At 37.8% G+C, this 20,304-nt stretch overlaps 1 protein-coding gene across 4 annotated transcripts in view; it reads right to left on the bottom strand.

Annotated features, from left to right (window-relative positions):
- Window positions 1-20,304, bottom strand: part of SLIT3 (slit guidance ligand 3) — a 535,141-nt gene that overhangs the window by 445,593 nt on the left and 69,244 nt on the right. For all 4 annotated transcript variants that reach the window (XM_065030140.1, XM_065030141.1, XM_065030138.1 and 1 more), the window contains exons 3-4: window positions 20,091-20,162; window positions 17,928-17,999 (exon numbers count right to left, since the gene is read on the bottom strand). In XM_065030140.1, coding sequence (XP_064886212.1) covers window positions 17,928-17,999; window positions 20,091-20,162 — 144 coding nt within the window. The remainder of the gene's footprint in view (window positions 1-17,927; window positions 18,000-20,090; window positions 20,163-20,304) is intronic.

Genomic DNA, 20,304 nt, shown 5'->3' with positions numbered 1-20,304 from the left:
CAGGAGGATGGAGCCAGACAACCAGTGATAGGACAAGGGGCAATGGGTTCAAACTGGAACACAAGAGGTTCCACTTAAATTTGAGAAGAAACTTCTCAGTAAGGGTGATACTGGCCCAGGCTGCCCAGGGAGGTTGTGGAGTCTCCTTCTGTGCAGACATTCCAACCTGCCTGGACACCTTCCTGTGTAACCTCATCTGGGTGTTCCTGCTCCAGGAGGAGGACTGGACTAGATGAGGTTTCCAGGTCCCTTCCAATCCCTGACATTCTGTGATTCTGTGGGAAAGAGTAAGAAGGTCACCAGAAGCAAAAAAGAACTTCTATGCTGGCCCAAACTGCTCTGCATACTCATAGGTGAGCCAAAGAGTTGGAGGTGTAGGGGATAACAAAATTTGTTGAAGATATGAAGTGAAGGCTGATAAACACCAGAAAGAACTGATGGTATTTAGTGCCTGAATGGCAAAAAGACATTTATAATTCATAGCAGGTAAAATTTAACAGATATGCAAGGAAACACGTTTTAAGTCCATGCACGCAACAGCAGTCTCAAACCTGAAAGTCACTTCTTAGGAAGCAGAGCCATGAAAACATCAACTCACAGCTCTGTAGCAATCAATAGAGCAAGTGTTACAATTGTTAGAAGAGTAATGGATGAAATTGTAAACCTGTGGTATATCCACATGTCAAAGACTGAAAACTTCTGGAATTTCCACTGAGAAAGGATCCCATGAAGTCTGGATAAAGATAGCAAGGATGATCAGAATTACAGAGCAGCTTCCACATTGGAACAACTTAGACACAGACTCCCCACAAGGAAAACAGCTGACAATACACTAAAGGGCTGTACAATTATGATGCAAAGGAAGGTGATAAAAAACAGTTGTTCTCATCTTCTGTAATACAAAAAAAACTTGGAAGTATCAAACGCTGTTGATGGTAGCTTCAAAAAACAAATGGAGTTAATTTTCTCATACAACTTGCAGTTAAATTGTGTAATAACCGACTGCGTATCAACAGTCGTTACTGTGGATATAGAAGACAAACAATTAAGAAAACACATTAATATTAATTACAAAGACCAAATTGATCATTCAAGTGATCTCTGCCATTATGTAATGCACATGTATTTATGTACATATTCACTTTTTCTTCATTTCAATTGGAAATATGACACCACCTGACTTACACTTAGGGTCTCAGTTACTATGGCCATTATCTTCCGGTGCAATTTTTCTGTTCAGTCTCACCAGAAAAGAATATAAACTCAGTACTAGAGATTTTAATTGACACTAAACAACACTAATGTAGATTTTAAGCCTCTATTCAAAGCACCACTGAAAAGACTCCAGACTGTGACATTTGCCTGCTGCACAAATCCAATGTGTTCCTAATATAGGGCTTAAAAAGACTATATGAACATCAACAAGCAAAATAGAAGATTCTAATTACAGTTGCAATTAAGAGATAGTTATACATGTACGTATGAATATAGGTATATGTATATCCACATATCTGTGCATATAGCTCTAACATTACTTCCCTCTCATTTTATTTCAGCCAAAGCCCCTGTGTCCCAGCTTTGACACCCCCACATGCCTCCAAGTGAGGTCTCTGCTCCTCCTGGTTACATTGCATGATGACTTCTACTCTCATATGATATAAACACAGAAATGTCTATACTTCACAGTTTTATCACATTACAAACTGCACTTCTTTGCTTTATGATTCAGATAGCCTAAACTGTAGATTTCTAGAATTGGTGACCTTTAAAAGTCCCAAGAAGTATGCATGCAACATCGCCCTCCAGCATATTATTATTTTCTTTAGAGCAGCTACATATAGCATCAAACACACTGTTTCCACGAAGGACACACTCCCTCTCACCTCCCAAAATTATTTTGCTGACATTCACAAGTGCCAGTTTCTCCCCCTCCTGCCCGCTTGGGAGTTCTTATGTCCTGAAGGGAAAGGGACACAGGAAAACAACTTCAATGTCAATCATGGACTATCAAGGGCCCTTAAAAACAACAATGGAGAAGTTATTAACTGTGAAATTCCTACCTTCCTGGCTCCAACCAGGCTAATAAAATTTCTTCCTCTGTCTGAAGCGGGGATAGGAGAAAACTTAATAGTTAAGATTTCCCTGGCTATTGAAAAACAGAGTAAGAAACTATCACAGGAGCTTGGAAAGAGGCAACGCCAGCCCAGAGGTAGATTGGAGACATTGTCAGGACCATTCCATGAAATAAAATGTGGAAAGACCTACACTTTATAAGGGTTATTTTTACCTTTATTATATTTTTGCTTTATTCCTTTTCTTGGCCTCTGGATAACTTCTGGACGAGGAAAGCATCTCAATTTTGATTGGAAAATTATCAAGCTGTTTTCAAGCCAGAGGTCATGTTTTCCTGGAGGGGAAACTTCTTGGGGGTACTGACTCCAGCTGCATCCCTCGTGTTTACACAGTGGCAGGGTCACATCCAGCTCGGGTACTGTTGTCTCATGGATTTCCACTCACAAGAAAAGCAAACAGAGCTGAATCTAATCTATATCAAAGGCACGATCAGTGTAGATGGAAAAGAACAAGATGCATACAGAAGCTCAACTGTAACAAAGCAAGAAGCCAGCGGCAGCTTCCCCTGCCCTTTCCACCGACCGAGACAGTTTGCATTACAGTAAAATGACTATTCTTTTATCTGCCACTGCAGCCACATGTATTTAAAGCCTTTAGCTGCTCAGCTCTCAACCTTTTATTTTTTCCCCCAAGAAGGATCTAATCATATTTTTTGTTACTGCAAATTATGAAGGAGAAAATTTCAACCACCATACAGCATAATACTCCTTACATGCAGAATATCCCTTCCTTTTCAAGGCTTCCATCATCATTGAAAGTTCAGAGGAATGTCAGGGTTCAGAAGCCAAATAAATGGGTAAAAGAACATGTTAAATCTCAGAGACCTATGCATTCCATATACAATTAATTTGGAAAACTGGAAACTGTTTAAGGCAATCACACTCCTTCTTGATAGTTTTCAACTCACACATCACTATTTCTCTGTGAGTGAATGTATTTTTCTGTAATCTGCAACATGGCAGATGTGGGGTTAAGATATTACTGTTACAGTGACTTCTCTGGTTTATTTACACCAAAAGTGGACAAACACATGCTTAGTGTGAGTCTGACAGAGCAGCAACTTCAACAGATCATATCAAATATCATATAAAATACAATTGTATCCAGTATTTTCAGAAGGAACATTTTCACCTTCGTGCTTCATTCTCACAGCTGCAGAACAGTTTTACTCTGAGTAAGAAGCAAACCTCTACACTCCTTTTCTGCAAAGTTACAGTGAGGGGATGCCCAGTAACTGCATGACAAATTTCCTCAAAGACCCCGAGAGGCATTCACCTCCTTCCCATGGAATGTGTCATCAATATAAAATCCCAATGCAAAAGCAATGCAAGTGTTATTTATTCAAACTTGAGAAATTGTGCAATTTTCCAAGGCAGTTTCATTTCCCATTGTGCTACTGACTTCATTTGAAAATTATTAATCCCATAACATCAGTAAAACAGGCTTCATGCACATGGCAAATATTGAAGGCGTGAGCAGAAGTCACCACATTGACATGGCTACAGAGGAAAAAGGAAAGGACCCGGCTTCTAGTAGAAGATCTCACAACCAAAAGCTCTTACACACATCATCATTTTCTATTTAAAATATCTTGCAGTGTTTTATTTCCTAATGCTATTCTTCTATATTACTGAACACGTTCCACCTAGAAATTTAAGTTGATACACAGGCTACGATATAAACTGTCAGTTATCTGGCTTTAGCCCCATTGGCCTCCAAATACTGTGTCTGCTTTTCTACTGAGCACTGACAGCTTTACTACCAAATCCAAGTACTGCATATTTGTCATGAAATAAGTAGTACTCCATTCCTTTCCACACAAGTTCAACAACTTGAAAATTTGATTTATCATCTATATTCACATTGCTACCTATTATACAACTCAGTCTCCAACAGAAAATAAAGTCTACGGTGCTTTTAATTTTTTAAAACCGGTAGCTTTAAGGAAGCAGCCCTGGTACTCCAGCATTCAATACATAAAAATTATCCAAGTAACTTCAGGTTCACTCCCCAATTTGGTCATTTATTTTATTTCACACTTAAAACATCTGAGTCTCATTTTTGGCAATAAACAAGCTAGTTTTTTTTTCTCCTTTGTTATTAAGAGCTCTATGGCATTGTCCTCGGAGAACAGCCTCAGGGAACATGATGTAGTTGAAGCAGTTTCTAAGAGTCGGTTTAAGGGAGAAGCGGTTACATCACAAGCTTGGGCGTAACCAAGAAGCAATAAAAATGAATTAATGCAGAACAGGAGACTCAGATAGAAAGACAGAAGTTACTGAACTCTAAGGAGTGACTAAGTTTTCTCCTTTGAACAGCACTGACTTGGGAAACAGTACAGCAGGAGCACAGTCCATTTCATTCAATGGTTTCACAAGAAAATCCTATTAGCATCGAGAAATGCGTTGTGGTCGTTAAGTTGACCTCTTCCTTTGCTTTGTATCCCTTCCTTTTTGTAAGGGAAAACAGTCACGATACAGCACTCATTAAAAAACTCAACCCTGATCATTACTTTCTGTCAGCACCTCTTTATATTACTACACTAGGAAATAAAGCCAGATGACATATAACGGAATTTCAATAAGGTTGCTACAGGAAGCACAGTACAACCATAGTATAGGATTCTGGTGAAGAATAAAAGAACTTCTTTATTTACATGACATGCTAATACAGAAGCTTTTCCAAAAACTGAGAGAGATACCACTGCATGTCGCTAAGGAACTGGTTTTAGAAGGAAAACTGTTTACAGCAGTTACAACTTAGAGATCCTTTATTATAAACACAGCAGACTGGGTGGTCCTGGTTCACATTTCCAAAGCTGTCAAAAGTAATAACCTTTATTAGTAACTTTTCATTAGACTGAAAAAGATCATCTACCCTCTATCAGAAGCAGACTACATTTCCTCGTACAAAGCAGCACCATACCAACTGGTAGATCTATAATAAGTTTTAACTATAAAAATCTCACTTTATTTCCTTTTTTTTTTTTGGATCCCTTCATATGAAAAAAATCTGACATTAGGATGAAGGACAGAACTAGTATGTAAGCATTATACACAGATTTCCTCTAGCTAGGAACAAACTAGTAACATCGTCAAAAAAAATGAGGAAGAGGTTTAAATGTCAAAATTTTCCCAAAGCCAACATGAAGAATAAAGAAGTCTAAATACATTCATGTATGCATTAAATACCAAGGTGAATGCTCTACATCATACAGAAATGGACAAAAGGGTTGGTACCGGCTTAATTAGAGAAGGGAATAGAGACTCTTAAGTACCAGAGAGTGCTTATTAATGACAACGTCAAGAGCAAGAAAAGCTGTAAATCCAGAAGTAGCAAGCAAAAGTCCATGGACAATCTCTTAACTCACTGCATATTTATATAACCAATCAATTACCTTCATGCAGTATGGTACTTTAGATCTGCCTTTCTCAGCCTCTAACCTACAAAAATTTACAATTTTTATTAACTATTACACAAATTTAAAAAAGCTTGATCAATAAACCCTCAAAGAGACAGTCTCTGCAGAAGCTCTGTTTCTCAGCATCTGCAATGCTTTGAGTCAGTTCTCTAACTTCAAATTTAAAAAAATTAGAAATTCACAAAATCTTCCAATTTTCGCATTTTCAAAACTCTAATATGGATTGAGAAAGAGTCATTATTTTCTCATTATTCCTCCACAGACAATGTGAATACAACAGGACTTCATTCAAGGAATATAAAGAATCTATTGCAATAATCCTATATGTTGATCACTTTTAAAGCTTGGTCAATTATTTTAAGGACAATAAGAGTAAGACAGAAATAGTTAAACCATTTTCTTACACCAGACAGTAATCTCTCCAGATCAGGGCTGAAGTCCTATGAAGAAAGCAAGAAGTAACTTTTAGCGTGTACATCTCCAAGCCATGTTGTGCTTACCGACAAGTCTTACAAGTCTGTATTACTCAAACTAACCATTTCCAGAAGCCAGAAATAGCTGTGAATAATTAGCAAGAAAACTTGCAAGTAGAACTATTATTGCCGTTTTTACCAGAAGAAATAGAACACTATTCCTATTTGATCTGTTTTAATAACTCGATACCAGCCTGGCTCACCACGTCTCTCCATATATAGTCAAGAATTCTTGTGTGGCACCGTGCTCCTCCTCCTCCCTGGGGCTATATGCCAAGCAGAACTATTAAGAAAGGAAGACTAGCAGAATCATCTCCTGCCTGAAATCAAACTGGATGCTTCACAAAGGATGCATCATCCAAAGCCAACAGAATGAATATAAGGAAACAATTAAGTAGAACAAAGAGCACCCTGTACACTTGACTTAAATTTGAGAACGAAAAAGCAGCTCTTGTGAGTGCTTTATCCCAAGCCTGTGGGAATCACCTATCGCAACTCATTCAAAGGACATTTTTGCACTAGTAAGCCACAAGGAGTACCCGGCCACAAAATCTGTTGCTGTTAAAGCAAAAAATTGAGCACACCCAATTTCTGCAATAATTACCTCTGATCCACTTCCACTTTCCCAGCAAGTTATCAAATGCAGGGGGTCATATTGTCTGAAGTGCTTCAGTACCTACCAGTTCCTATTTATGTCTTGTATTCCTAATATACCGCATCACACCTATCCTACTCAGACTTAAAGACTAAAATTAAAACGTATATGCAATACCCATAACATCTGAAGGAACCCTAGAACCCTCTTCTTGTGATCCTCATACTATATCACTTTGAGAGAAACATCTGGCGAAGATATCATCTCCAAGCAACTGAGTACATAATACTATACCGTAAGATTGACTACAAGACAACGTGAATTAGTTTATTCTGTTCTATATGGAAGGCTGCAGCCTTCCATATAGAGTTAAATAGAGTTATGCCAGAGGAAAACCAAGATCAAAACTATCCCAGTCTGCCCAATGACAAAGTCTTCAAGACCTACATGTTCATATAATCTCCAAGAAAGAACTAAAAGCTTAAGTGCTTCAAATTCACCATCAGTGGTTCACTCAGGAACAGGATCATTTAAGGATTGCAGTGCTTGACAGCATGAAATTCAGCCAGTAACACTTAATGGTACTTCTAAGATGGCAAGCAGTATAATCCTTCTAATATGTGGAAGCTCAAAAAAACAAAACCCTTTTGATACAGTCATTTTAGCTAAACAAAGTTCATACGAATTATTCCAGACCAGTGATGCAGCAATTCTCATCCAACAGTAACTACAGATGCTGGAGAAATCACTGCTAAATCCTTAAGTGTTTTGCTTAGGCAAATTCTCCCATAAATCTTTAAAAAGTATAAAAAAAGTGCTAAAAATCAAACAAACATGCCACAGAAAAGAATTATGTTTAAAACCTCTGACGTAACATTCAATGCTGACCAGCTATTCCAACTGAATTATGGTTACATTGTAGTGGAAGTGTTGATAATCCATTTGCTTTGTAACCGTCGCTTCCAGAAGCTGAAGAATCCCATGGTTACAGAACCTCTTGTCTACACAAATGAAACGCAAATTTGTTTCTCCATGAGCTCTTATGGGTCAGTGACCTACTAGGAAAATGTTTTGCATGAACCCAGGCTCGTTTATTATCATATTGTTGAAACACCCCCCTTTGTTTTGTAGCCCTGGTCAGATGTACTAATGCAAACCAAACCCGCTCACTGGAGCATGCATCCTGCTTTCTGCGAGCTGCCCTTTGCCTGTGTTTGGATTCCTCCTGTGCAGACCTGTTGACAGAGCTGCTAATGGCTTCCTTCAGAAAAGAGGTGCCAATTTATATTTTTCTAATGTTTACAAAAGAAATAAAAGGTTCGCTCTTGCATCAGCAAAAAACAAAAAAAAGGTCTGGCTGTCCAGCAATGGCTGAGTAATATGTAACTATATAATTATGTGTTATAGACAGACAGACACAATAAACTATGAAATTTGAGGATATTAGTGCCCTCTAGGAGTCCACAGTACATAAACAACGTAATCAGGAACTATCATTTTCCCAAATGTGTAGATCCATTAGAAGACATAACCACTACACATTATATATCTACACATCTTCAAAGATTCCTTATAAGTGGTTTCTCATAACCACTTATATTCCTCAAAGGGTAAGAAAGTGACAGCTACTGTATCATTTCAAAATTTATTCCAACAACAGTCCCATATAAATAAACATGTATAGTTCTTGTTCACTTGATTTATGATAGAGTGGAAGGCATTAATCTTTGAACTAGTTTATCATTCACTATAACAAGCTTAAGAAATTTTTTGCTAAATGAAGATGGTCCCATCTAAACCTTGTTTTGGGGAAAGGTTACACTGGTGTAGAGCAACAGATAGTGCAGACTCAAAACCACCAACTGATCAGCAAATACACATCTCTTCTTCCTTGTTCTTTCCATTTTACCTCCAGATTGTGTGCACAAGATCTAGCTCATGCAAGGTATTTATCAATAGTAGAAGCCAAAGGGTAAAATTCCTACCGTTTAAGTGTGTTTGTGCCACTCACATCAACCACAATTCAAAACTAAAATGTCCTTCTGATGTGCAAGGACACACAATCAAAGCTACTGTTGATAGATATGAAGCAACTTTCACCAAGTTGACAGTGGATTTCTTTCCTGAATTGAGCTGAAACTACTTGTTCAGTCCTGAAACTTCAGGTACAGCAATCACATAGTTTTGCAGCAAACTGACAGTTCCTGTGTTTTTATAGGATAATAGAAAAAATAAGGTAATTATTACTTTTTTTTCCTCAAATGGTCATGAGAAATGTAAACTATTTCCAAGCATATAACCACTAAGTGCAAATATGTGTACAAAAAACACTACACAGATTTCAATGCTTGAAATAATGCTTGACTAACTTCAATAAATAAAGTTATATGCTTTAAAATAAGGAAAAAATGAACATCAAGATCCAAAACCGCAGATGTCTCCCATCTGAGGCAACACCCTGATCAGAGTACATTACATGGCCAGGCACTACTGGATATCTAATACACAATGCCCACAGAATGACAAAGCATGCCTCCAAAAAAACAAACAAAAAAAGCCCAAATATAGTTTTTCATGTTAAATCTTTTCTTACACTTATAGAAGAGTCATGTTTCCAGTGATGTTTCTGAAACTTCTCTGACCTTTTTACGATGTGGCTTAAACTACTTAAATATTTTGAAGCAGAAGGGTAGCAAGCTTTGTTAAGACAATAAACAGGACATGGACTTTATGCATAAGCAACATGCAGCCTGGGCATCTCTCAGAATTACCAGGTTTGGCTTCTACAAATCGTTTCATGCTTATTTTCTTCCACCACAGTCTTATTAGACTAGTGATCTATACTTAGACTTGAAACACTGTGGTCCAAAAAAAAACCCCAAGTTCTACCTGTAAATCCCTATTGACATAGGAACATAAACACTAGTTAATCTTGAGAAACTGAGACATGGATATCACAGAAGTGTGTGTATATACATATCATGCACTCACTGTGTTGTACAGTTAGCTTATATCTTATCAAGTTGTAACCTTGAATATAACACGTTCTTAGGATTTTAGTAGCTAGCCCCCAAAACTTTCTATTCTGCCTTTCTAAAATAGAACATGAATTCTTTTGTTTCAAAGTTCTAATGACACCTCAGTCCTGTGGTACATCTTTTAAAGAAAATTCAATAAGCTCTTATTAATAGGAACTAACCAAGCTTGTGGCTACAGTTTTTGTTACACAAATATGTTTTTTGAACATGCATTGTACTGCCTCACACTTGGGACCAGACAGCTTCTCAGAGCTGCAAGAAGTTGTACAGGCGTCTGAAGTGCCCAACTGCCACTTGTTGGAAAGATTTCAAGGACCAAAATCATAGCAATCGACACCACACACAGCTGGACTACGGTGTGACAGTTCACAGCAAAAGAGCCTCAAGGAAAGGCTAAAATAGAGAGTTTCACTAAACATGAAATCAACAAAAGGTATGTTGGACTTCAAAAATGTTAAGATGATCTTAAAGCTTTGATAACACTTCATTTTGGGATATGTGTTTACTGCTCACACTACATTTAAGAAATGACTTATTACTGGACAGTATCATTCTACTACAGACAAAGTAACACTGAAAATTTAATATAAATGACAGAATACATTATTCACTATAGGAACTGGGTATCTGCATGAAATAGGCCATACTCAAGTATTTTTTTCACTCCTTAACAGCTGGGAAAAGCCTGACTCTATATGGAAATGTATGTACTGGAGAACTTACAACATCCCTTTGCAACCAGAACAACTTTTTGGACTAATACTTGCAAATTCCCCTCCCCTCCCAACAAAAAGCCCAAACCTCTCCTGACCATATCTAGTATGTCATTTACACAAATGACTAACATTCCTCTAAATTACTGACAGTTAAGAAAAATAAATTTCAGTGAAATCTTCCAGAGCATCCAGCTTATAGTATTGACAGATAAGCGAAGTATGCGAGTGATATCTTGGCAACATTTATTTTAGCCATTTGAGCCAAGAGCAACACAAAGTGGAATCAAAAGCAATATAAAATTAATAAACTTCCTTCTTTCCTTCCAAGAATTAATAAAGGTGAGCTGTCAGCTTGAGCCAAAATGTGATTTGATAAGATATAGCACTTATATTCCCCCTCTATGATTTACTGAAGCATACTATTCACACTCAAGCTGTCAAGATCTGTTTTATCATTTTGTTTTTTCTTTGTAGACACACAAACCACATCTATACTAAGAACTACCACATTCTTGCTGGTTTTGTCCTGTGTGATTCCAAGTGTAAACTGAGGCATCAACCACACAGCTAAGTAAACCACCATTTGCATCTTGTACAGCAGTTTCCATCATGAAAAAAATCTGTGACTATTATTTTATCTTCTCATTATCATTCACGTTTCTCAGGATAGCTACTGATTCTGCCTGTTTTTTTGTTAATCAAGCCTTATAGGAAGCAAGGATTCCTATACCCCCCCCTCCCCATTTTCCTGTTCTTCAACCCTGAATTGCATCTACTGTATCACAGTCACTCAATCTCATCAAGTGCTTCTACAATTCCACATTAAAACTGGCCATGAAGCAGTTTTCTGGAAAGCAAGGGTCATGAGAGATAGGGCAGCTTGGGTCTCAACCACTCTGCTCACAGAGTTCATCTTTATCCTGCAGGTTATTTTACAGATAACCCCAACAGCGCAAGAGGCAAATTCATACATGTTGTTCTGTAAGAAGGAAGGGTCAAGGCTCGAGGTCTTGGCTCATACTTTAGCCAGTCAAATGAGTCAAGCCAGTTCCAAAATGTTTTGTCTGGCTGGAAATGATACTCATGGTTTAGAAGACTGGTCAATCTACCTACCAGTAATTGGATAAAGATTTAATGAAGAGCACCAAGGTTGTATTCAGAGAAGAGACCGTCAGCTGCAAGAATGAGTCAAACATTCCTGATTTAATGTTACCCAGCCCATGAGCACACAGACACAACAATTTTCTCTTGAAAGAAAGGAAAAGCATTGGTGAAGACCAGCAGCACACAAAAGAGCAGAACATCCCTGTGGTGAGACATGGGCTGTCTGGGGAACAGCAAATCATGCTTTTATCACAATACATGAAAAGATGGCATAAGGTAGGAGATCACAGCACTCAGACCAGCACCACATGGTGCGATGAGCACAGGGGAATAATGAGAAAGCAGAAGTAATGACAGAGACCAGTAAAACCTGTAGTAATCCAAGCCCACAAAAGAAACCCACAAAGCATCTCTTGAGCAGATGCCCAAAGAACTATTATACACAGTACCACAGGAAGATGCAACATTTCACTGATGAATTTGCACAAAGCCTCAACACAAGAACACTTAGGGACTCAACTTTTTTCTTCATGTGGGCATTGGGAAGCAAGAGCTTCCACTTGGCTTGTTCCACACGTGATGAACTACAACTCAAATACTGCTCTCCTGATGTCACTTTGGGACAGCCACTCTGAGATTCAACGGTAGAGACAGGAAGAATGATCCTGCAATCTGTAGAAAGAACAAGTGTGCTCTTCTCCACAGTGCAAACACCTCAGAGAGTTTAGTCTTCCTCTAGACCTGTGGTTCCAAGTCAGAAGCAGGATCAAACTGTGGAAGACTTTTAATGTAATAAGTTGATGAAGGGGCTCGTGAACTTAGAAAGCTGCTATAGGAGGGTGTTGCTGCTACTCCACTGCTATCAGGGTCAGAAAACTATGCAGATGAAGTAGTTGATGAAGTAGTGCGGCCCTCACTTAAGCAGTAAAAACTACATTATGGCCACTTGAAACAGAAGACCCACATTCCAAAACAAAACAATTCTTGAGGAATGTAGTAAGGCTGTACCCATGCAAGTTAAACCAAATAGTTGCTCCAAATACATTCATAATTTTCCCATGTATTTTTCTGAGACACTGTCTGAGAGGAAAGCCTTGGGCCAAACCCCAAGAAAAGGAAAAAGGAATGGAAGCGACTTCAAACAATACTGGGAAGATCCTGCAGTACAGCATGCTCTACTCTCCATGTTTGTTCCATCTGCATCTAGGAATAAAACCAATGGCACCTCCTCAGATACTCAACACCCCAAACATCACAGACTTCTCACAATGTGAACAGTCACACAGACACCCATTTGAAATGCAATTCTAAGCTCTTCTCAAAATCGCAAGGTAGAAGAGACTGCCTTTCTCAGATGTTGGCTATAGTATCCTTTTTCTTTAACTGGAATAATTTCTCAAAAGATATGGGACAAAAAATACTAACAATATTAATTAAATATATATAATTTTATATCCTTTGCCAGCTCCTGGGAAGAGCTGTTAGACTTAAAACTGTTGTCTTTTAGAAACTGGTTTGCCCACTTACAAAAGATACACCATTGACACATGTGATCTGGGACTAGACAGCACGGGTTCATTTTACCCCAATGACAATGGGTTGTTGCAGCAGTAACTCTGCCCAGTGTGGAAGATGAACTCAGGTTTTGACACATGCTACACCCAGTTCCTCAGAAGCCAACTGGGGGATGCTACTGTCTTTGGTATGAATGCAAAGAAATCCATCCCTCCCAGATGCAAAGACACCAGAGCTTCAAGATGCCCCAGTTTGCCATCCACACCTCCCCAGAGGGGAAAGGCCACGTGCGAGGAGCCATCTTGGGAGCAGAACAGGCAAAGGTTCCGTTTCTCACACCTAAAGCACCACCTGGTCCTGGGGACTTGAGGAGAAAACCTGGTACTGCACCAACTTACACATGATGGTTTGAAAAAGAAGAGCGAAGTACGCAAGTAATAAAATTAATTCATCATCACGCTGCAGCTCTAAATCCATTTTTGTGTGTCTTTGTTCTCCAGCATTTCCAGGTAAGCATCTTATAATCACTGATTTCCAACTAGTTATGTTATGCATAATGGCGTAGGGAAATGGAAACTCAAAACAATCAAGTTTTTTTTCTGGAAGGTTACATTCAAACTGTCTTACATTTTTATAAATCCATATGGCTTCCCAGTGTAGTATATGCTGTTCCAGCAAAACATCTAAACTGCATACACTGCAAACCTTGTATAAACACTATAGATTTGTCCGTGCTGCCAAAGATTTGCAATAAGCTTTTGTTTATAAGAAATGTCCAATGCTTTTATTATTTTGCCCGCTACTCTGAAGCACTTAGCAATCTTTCCACTCAGCATGTTAATTATGGAAGATGCTTTTTGTATTACATGATTTATTTAAAGCCTGTTCAATCTCAATTTATGAAATCCAGATTGTAAAGCATCACATAACAATTTATTCTTCTCCTTAGCATCTTTGGTCACTAATAGCGGTTTTACAGTACACTATGCCAAATAAATCTACTTTAATACCTTAATCAGGCATTTAAGAAGCTGCTTACAAAGACTCAATGCCCAGTAGCATCTCTGCAAATAAAGGTCAAACACAATTTTGATTTTGACCTCTGTCTTAGCACATGTAAAGCCACAACCATATATCTATATGCTAGGGTTAAAATCTGGATTCTAGTCAGCCTCTTTTTTTTTTTCTAGTTAATTATTTTTCCCAACTTCGAAAAGATTTTATTTGGCCATGCTTACACATTTTTCCCCCCTCCTTTAAACAACAAAAACACGTTTTTAGTGTTTTCAGATGTTGAGATCTTTTATGCTAGCTAAAGACACTAATTTGAGTAGAAAGAACCAGCCATCAGCCAAAGTCCAGTCTTTTGAAGATAATACAGCTACGTGACAATTTCTGGCAGTTGGCCGTGGAAAAGTCAGGATCAGTTGGTGTCTTATATCCTGCCTCGTTTTTCACATGAATATGTGACATACATCTGGCTCTGGAAGAAACTTCAGTTCATCTTTTAGGCCCACCAATACTCTGCTTTCATCTTGATCCTCTTAGCCTATGAAATTTCATAATCATTTTATCTTAAAATCATACGTTGTGTTAATAGCAAAGCATACAGCTGAAGTGCTAAAATGCAAAATAAATTTGGGTCTAATTGATTGTGTCAGTCTAGCACTGTGTTAGTGTGAGCATACACATGCTACTTCAAACCACAGAAAACAGGACCAGGAGAGAGGATCAAAGTCAGGCCTTTCACAGTTAACTACCAGGAAAAAAACTGCAGAAGGGAACTAGGAAAACAAATAATGAGTTTCTGAACCCTTCCTTCTGTACACCAAAAGGCATAGGTGGTGTTCTCTGATGGTTACCCTACTACTGGCAAGAAGGGCAGACTATCAAAATTTACAACTGGCATTTTCAAGTTTCAGCAGAACATTTCCATAGCTTCTTAAACGCTTACTGAACATAGACATATATTTGCCTGCAAAGTCTACTCAACATCAACTAGTGGTATTTTTGGGGAGCCAAAGGAGAGGGGATGGCTGGAAAAGCCGGGCAGAACCCACTGCACAACAGGGCAGCTATACCTGTGTGCACCAGTTACATCCACTCATCTTGTCTCCCGGCTGCTTGACTTTCAATGGTCAGCCAGCTCACCACTGATCTATATGTTCTGGAATAAAACTGGAGAAACTTATTGGAATAAAACCACTAGAAACACTTCTGGTTTTCCACTATGGTGAGAACCACTGGATATTCTGAAGAGTTCTGAATCTTAAGACTCAGCAGAACAACTCCTAAGAAAAACACCAAATTTTGCTAAGAGGCATTTCCTGCATATCTGGAAAGCTGAGTGAAAATATGCCAAAGAAAGAAGTGGTTTCCACCTTCCACATCATTCCTCAACTTTGTCCTGCTTGTCACCTTAACATACATTGCATTATGTGCTTCCTTCAATGGATATTCCAAAACTTTGTTAAGCTAATATATAATTTTGCCAATATCCTGCCCTTTACCTACCTATGCCTTTAGATGCTCCATTGGGATTGTGAGCAGTTATCTCCCACCAAGAAAAAAGAGTAAAAAAAAGAAACATCCAAATAACTAGAGCCATCACCACGGTGTTTTTGGCAGCACTAACAGCTTTACAGACATTTTATTTAATATTTACTTAGACTGTTATGCAGGACATATAAAAGAAAATTCTGTTAATTTACTCAGTTAATACTGATGGATTTACTTCAATATCCAGACAAGTGAAAATAATATTCACCTAAGGTTATGCCCTTCAAATGATATCACAGGGCACAGAGCAGAACAATATACTTCCGCTGTTACTCTGAATGCCAGACCTTTATATATGGTATTTTGCCAGGAATAGAAATTACTTCTATTTTTTTCAAGTCTGACCCAATGCAGCTGCTTTGTTTAAAAAGAAGTTAATGATCACTTCTGCATCCACTTCAACAGATCAAAACCAAACATTATTCCAAAATCGAAGCAATATAAGCAATTTTTGTTATTTGAAAGAAATTAAATGGAAGAAAGCCAGTTTTTTGAAATTCAATCATACTGTCTTCATTAACATTTTGCAATGTTTGACAATACTTAATAAAATAGCTTTAATATTACCTCAAATGTTGCAATTAAGCCTTTATAAGTTATGCCAAACTTTCCAGAGTTCATTCTCTAAAGCCTACTGACTCATAGCAAAAAAATCAGATTTATAGTTTTGTCCTAAAAATGATTTAAGCTAAAATACCAAAAAGTTGCAAGTTTCCAGACCTCCCTTTCATGCTACGTTCATTTAGGAAATACTTTAATGACGAGCAATCCTAAAAGAGAAGCCGAGATGCAGTATATTTAACGGGCCAAGTTGAGAGTTCACACAGGAAAAAAGGAGTAAGGCTTTAAAAGATCACACACTTCAACAGGCACTATTAAAGGTAGCGTATTTCCTAACTTCTGATATGAGAAAATCCATTTGCTAACAGAGCAGGCTCTACAGAGAAACAATACATTAAGACAACACTTGAGTATCTACCTAGATCAAGATATAGAAAAGATTATATATATACACACATATATAAGATAAGCTTAAAACTAGGACTTGAGATACTGACTCGAAGACAATCCATAACATGAAAAAAGGTTTTCTACAGTGTCAGGCTATGCTTAATTTTGGAAAATTAAGCTGGTTATTATTTCTTACTGCCCAAGAAATGTGAAATAAATCAAGTATGGCAAAACTATTGTCCTGAAAGTGCTTTCTGAAAAAAAAAAAAAGTTAGAACTATGACTTAAATCTCATCACCCTTATTGCCACAGAGCTTTGTACCTCGAGACAAAAATCACTTTAAAAGTTCAAGGACTAGTCAAAAAACTTAAATGCAAATCTAATCCTGAGATCATCTGAAACAGTTTTAGCACAACATATGGTCAATACTCCAAATTTCTTTTGAACAATTGCTAGTGGGAACTTAACTCTTGAAAGCTGCTTTAGAAAATACCTCTTAAAAAATACCAAGTTCTACAAAAAACACCTTGCAGACAACTGAGTTAACAGAAGCATAAAACCCCTGTTTCTCCACTTAAACAGGCATTCCACACCAGCAAGCCGTTTTGTTCTAGTCACCTTCCTCTAGCAAGGAATAATTCCCAGAAATATTGCAGTATTGCAGAGATTTTGTTCAGCTCCCATCATATGCAGACAAAATTAACCCAACTTCATGCAGACCTAAACAACACACCCGACTAAGAATGGCAACTCCGTATAGCATCGCTTTCGTACTAAAGTTTGAACTCTTGCAGGGCCAGTAGTTTTCTATAAATCAGATTCTGTATTAAGAGAACTCTCATATTCACCTGTTTTGATAAAAGAATTTGCCATCAAAAGCAGAGGAAATCTACAGTCTTTTATCCACTAAGTCTAGCATGACACCCTGGAATCCACTGGTATGCAGTATGCAACTTGAAAGGAAATTAAGCTAAAAAAAAAAAAAATTAGGTCTAAAGGCAGTTTTAGAAATACTGTGGTTCTCAAAGGATACAGTTGCAACCTCCGTTGGCATAGATGTATACATATCTATATATAAAATTACAAATGTATGTAATTATTTCATGTTACTAGATATAAACAAAACTTTCTTCACCTGCGTATCAGTTTTAAGACTCGGCCAGATCATGTCCTTTTGACAACATTGTTAAGATCCTGGTGTCACCGACAGTTGTATTTTCTTGGCAAGCAATCGTACATTTTATTTCAAGTATTAGTATCATGCAATGGAAATTCAACCGTGTTTAAGAGCATAATTTAGGCAGGTACCCATCTCTCTTAAAGGAAGTTAATTTTCTAATCATGAAATACTATGAATGAACATTAACAGTGAGGTAGAAAAACTGCAGATTTTCCATATGTATATTAATAGAGATACTTACAGCCGTTCGAGTTGTTTTAGATCCTGAAACGCTCCACGTTCTATCACACTAATCTGATTTTCTTCCAAGTGTCTGCAATTCCAGAAATACTAGTTAATTTTTAGACAACAGAATAAAAGAACTTCCCCAGTTCTCTTCACACGTGCTAGAAAATTGCTTTTCACAGAAGTACCCATAACAGTTATAATTATAGATTATTAAAACAATCTGAACAGCACAGCACTGTTGCTCTTGGTCACTTAGCAGGGCAACGATTCAAAAATTGACTCTTGACTGCCAGATCTGGTTAATGTTTTTGACTCTGAACTTCCATAACCATAACAAATACACTTATAGAGCTGTCAGTCTAGAGGTTGATTGTGACATCCATACTATATTACTCTTAGTTTATATAATGTAATTGAGATAATTGACTCCTACAGCCCATAGCAGGAACCATGTGCTGCTCCTGCAAGAGTGCCCAGACACACGGACCACATCTCTAGGCTGTCTGAACATATTATGTGACTTCTGCTAAAACATGGAAAGGAACAACTTAATGCAAAGTAAAGTCTTAGCTAACTAGCGAAAAAGCACTACAGGGGGTTTCAAAAAGATGGACCCAATGTCAAAGCAGCAGTGATTTCAGAAAGGGTCCATCTTTATGAAATATCATGTATCCTTGTCTGGTACAAACAGCTGCTCCTCTGCACCTCAATCTATGAGGATGCTGAGAGCTGTTCAACTGGGTAACAGCTGAGAAAACAGAGAGCAGAGAGTATTCCCCAGCTACAACCACATATCAAGGTTAAAAAAAACCAACAAAACACAAACTATAAAAACCCAATGACATGAATGGAAGAGGCATGTTCATTCCTAAAAGAAGGGGGAGAAAAAAATGCATGAGGAAAGGGGGAAAAAAAAATCAAGTTCAGGGATAAAAGCAAAATATTCCTTTGGGCACTTTTTTCATGTATGTTGGCCATTTAAGGCCAGAAGCTTTTTTCTGTTTACTGTTCTACCAGTTTCTGGATCCCTTGTTTGTTGTCCTCATTCTGATGACTGAAAACAGGACTTTTCTAGGAACTCTGGGACAGACTTCATGTGTCTGTGCTTCCCACTATACCCACACCACACATGGAGAGGAAAAAAAAAAAAGGAAAAAATAGGTGGTCAGTAATACAGAATAGCCAGAATTATGAAGACACCATAAGAGAAAGCAAAGAAAAAAACATCTGAAGGACTTCTAGAGACCAGAAGTGTAGGAAGTAAAAGCTGCACAAAGTAAAGTAAGAACAACTGCAAACTCATACCAGATACGACAGGAACACAGAGCACAGGGAAATAAGTAACAGTGAACAAAATTGGGTATGTCAGCAGACAGTGAAATGGCATGTCTTGGGCTTCCAGGCGGTCTTCATACATCAGAAGACAAAGTTAATACAAAATATATATACTTTTTAATAGGTGTATTCTGGTTTTATTGCTAATGACTTCTGTGGCAAACACTACACTACTGAAAGGCTGAACACACGTTACATAAACCTGTAATGAACACGGAACAAAAAAATTCATGTAAAGATGGCAATCGCATATTTTGCTTATTGTTAAGGGCGTTAAATATAAATGACTGCAGCAGCATTAGGCAATGCTATAAAAAACCAACCAAACCAAAACAGCTACTGACATTAATGATAGTATAGTACATGTATTTTAATAGACTTCCAAAATGGTATCGATGGTTGACACAGGAGCCAAGAAAATCTAAGCAAGTCCACAGCTAGAGAGGAGAGAAACATCACAGGAATGAAAAGAGAAACACCATAGGAACAAAAAGTTTTCCAATGGATTTTAGAAGTACCCTGGGCATAGAACAACTTGTTCAAAAGTGGTAAGGTAGCAGAAGAAAAGATTCAATTATCACTAAATAACTGTAACAGCTGTACTTTTAAGGACAGAACTTTGGAAAACAGTCAAAGGAAAACAGTAACCATAGAGAATTACAGAAAGGAAATTTAGGGGTTGCTGGTCAGATGACTTGTGTGTTTCTTAACTTCTGACAGCTGTTTATTTCAGAAGTAGTCAAGAGAATGAGAAATTAGTAGCATTTGCTCTCTAGAATGACAAACAGGACTAGCACCCAAAACAGTCTGTTAAAGAATGACAAGTTTCATGTTTACTCACAAGACACGGAGATTCTTCAGTCCTGTGAAGTCTGTCTTCGTGATTCTTGTGATATTATTCTTTTCTAGATCACTGTGGGGGAAGAAGAAACCAGCATTCAGGCACTATAACCGACACCCAAAAATCTATTGGCAAAAAGCATTTCCACCAATGCAGCATCTATTGGCTGCTCAAATTGTACAAACTAATGTTCCCATTAAAATCTCAAAAACAA

Source organism: Columba livia, chromosome 14 (assembly GCF_036013475.1).
Source record: "Columba livia isolate bColLiv1 breed racing homer chromosome 14, bColLiv1.pat.W.v2, whole genome shotgun sequence".
NCBI classification, from domain to species: domain Eukaryota; kingdom Metazoa; phylum Chordata; class Aves; order Columbiformes; family Columbidae; genus Columba; species Columba livia.
Note: the sequence above shows the minus strand (reverse complement) of the source record. Positions and strands in the feature narration are given on the sequence as shown.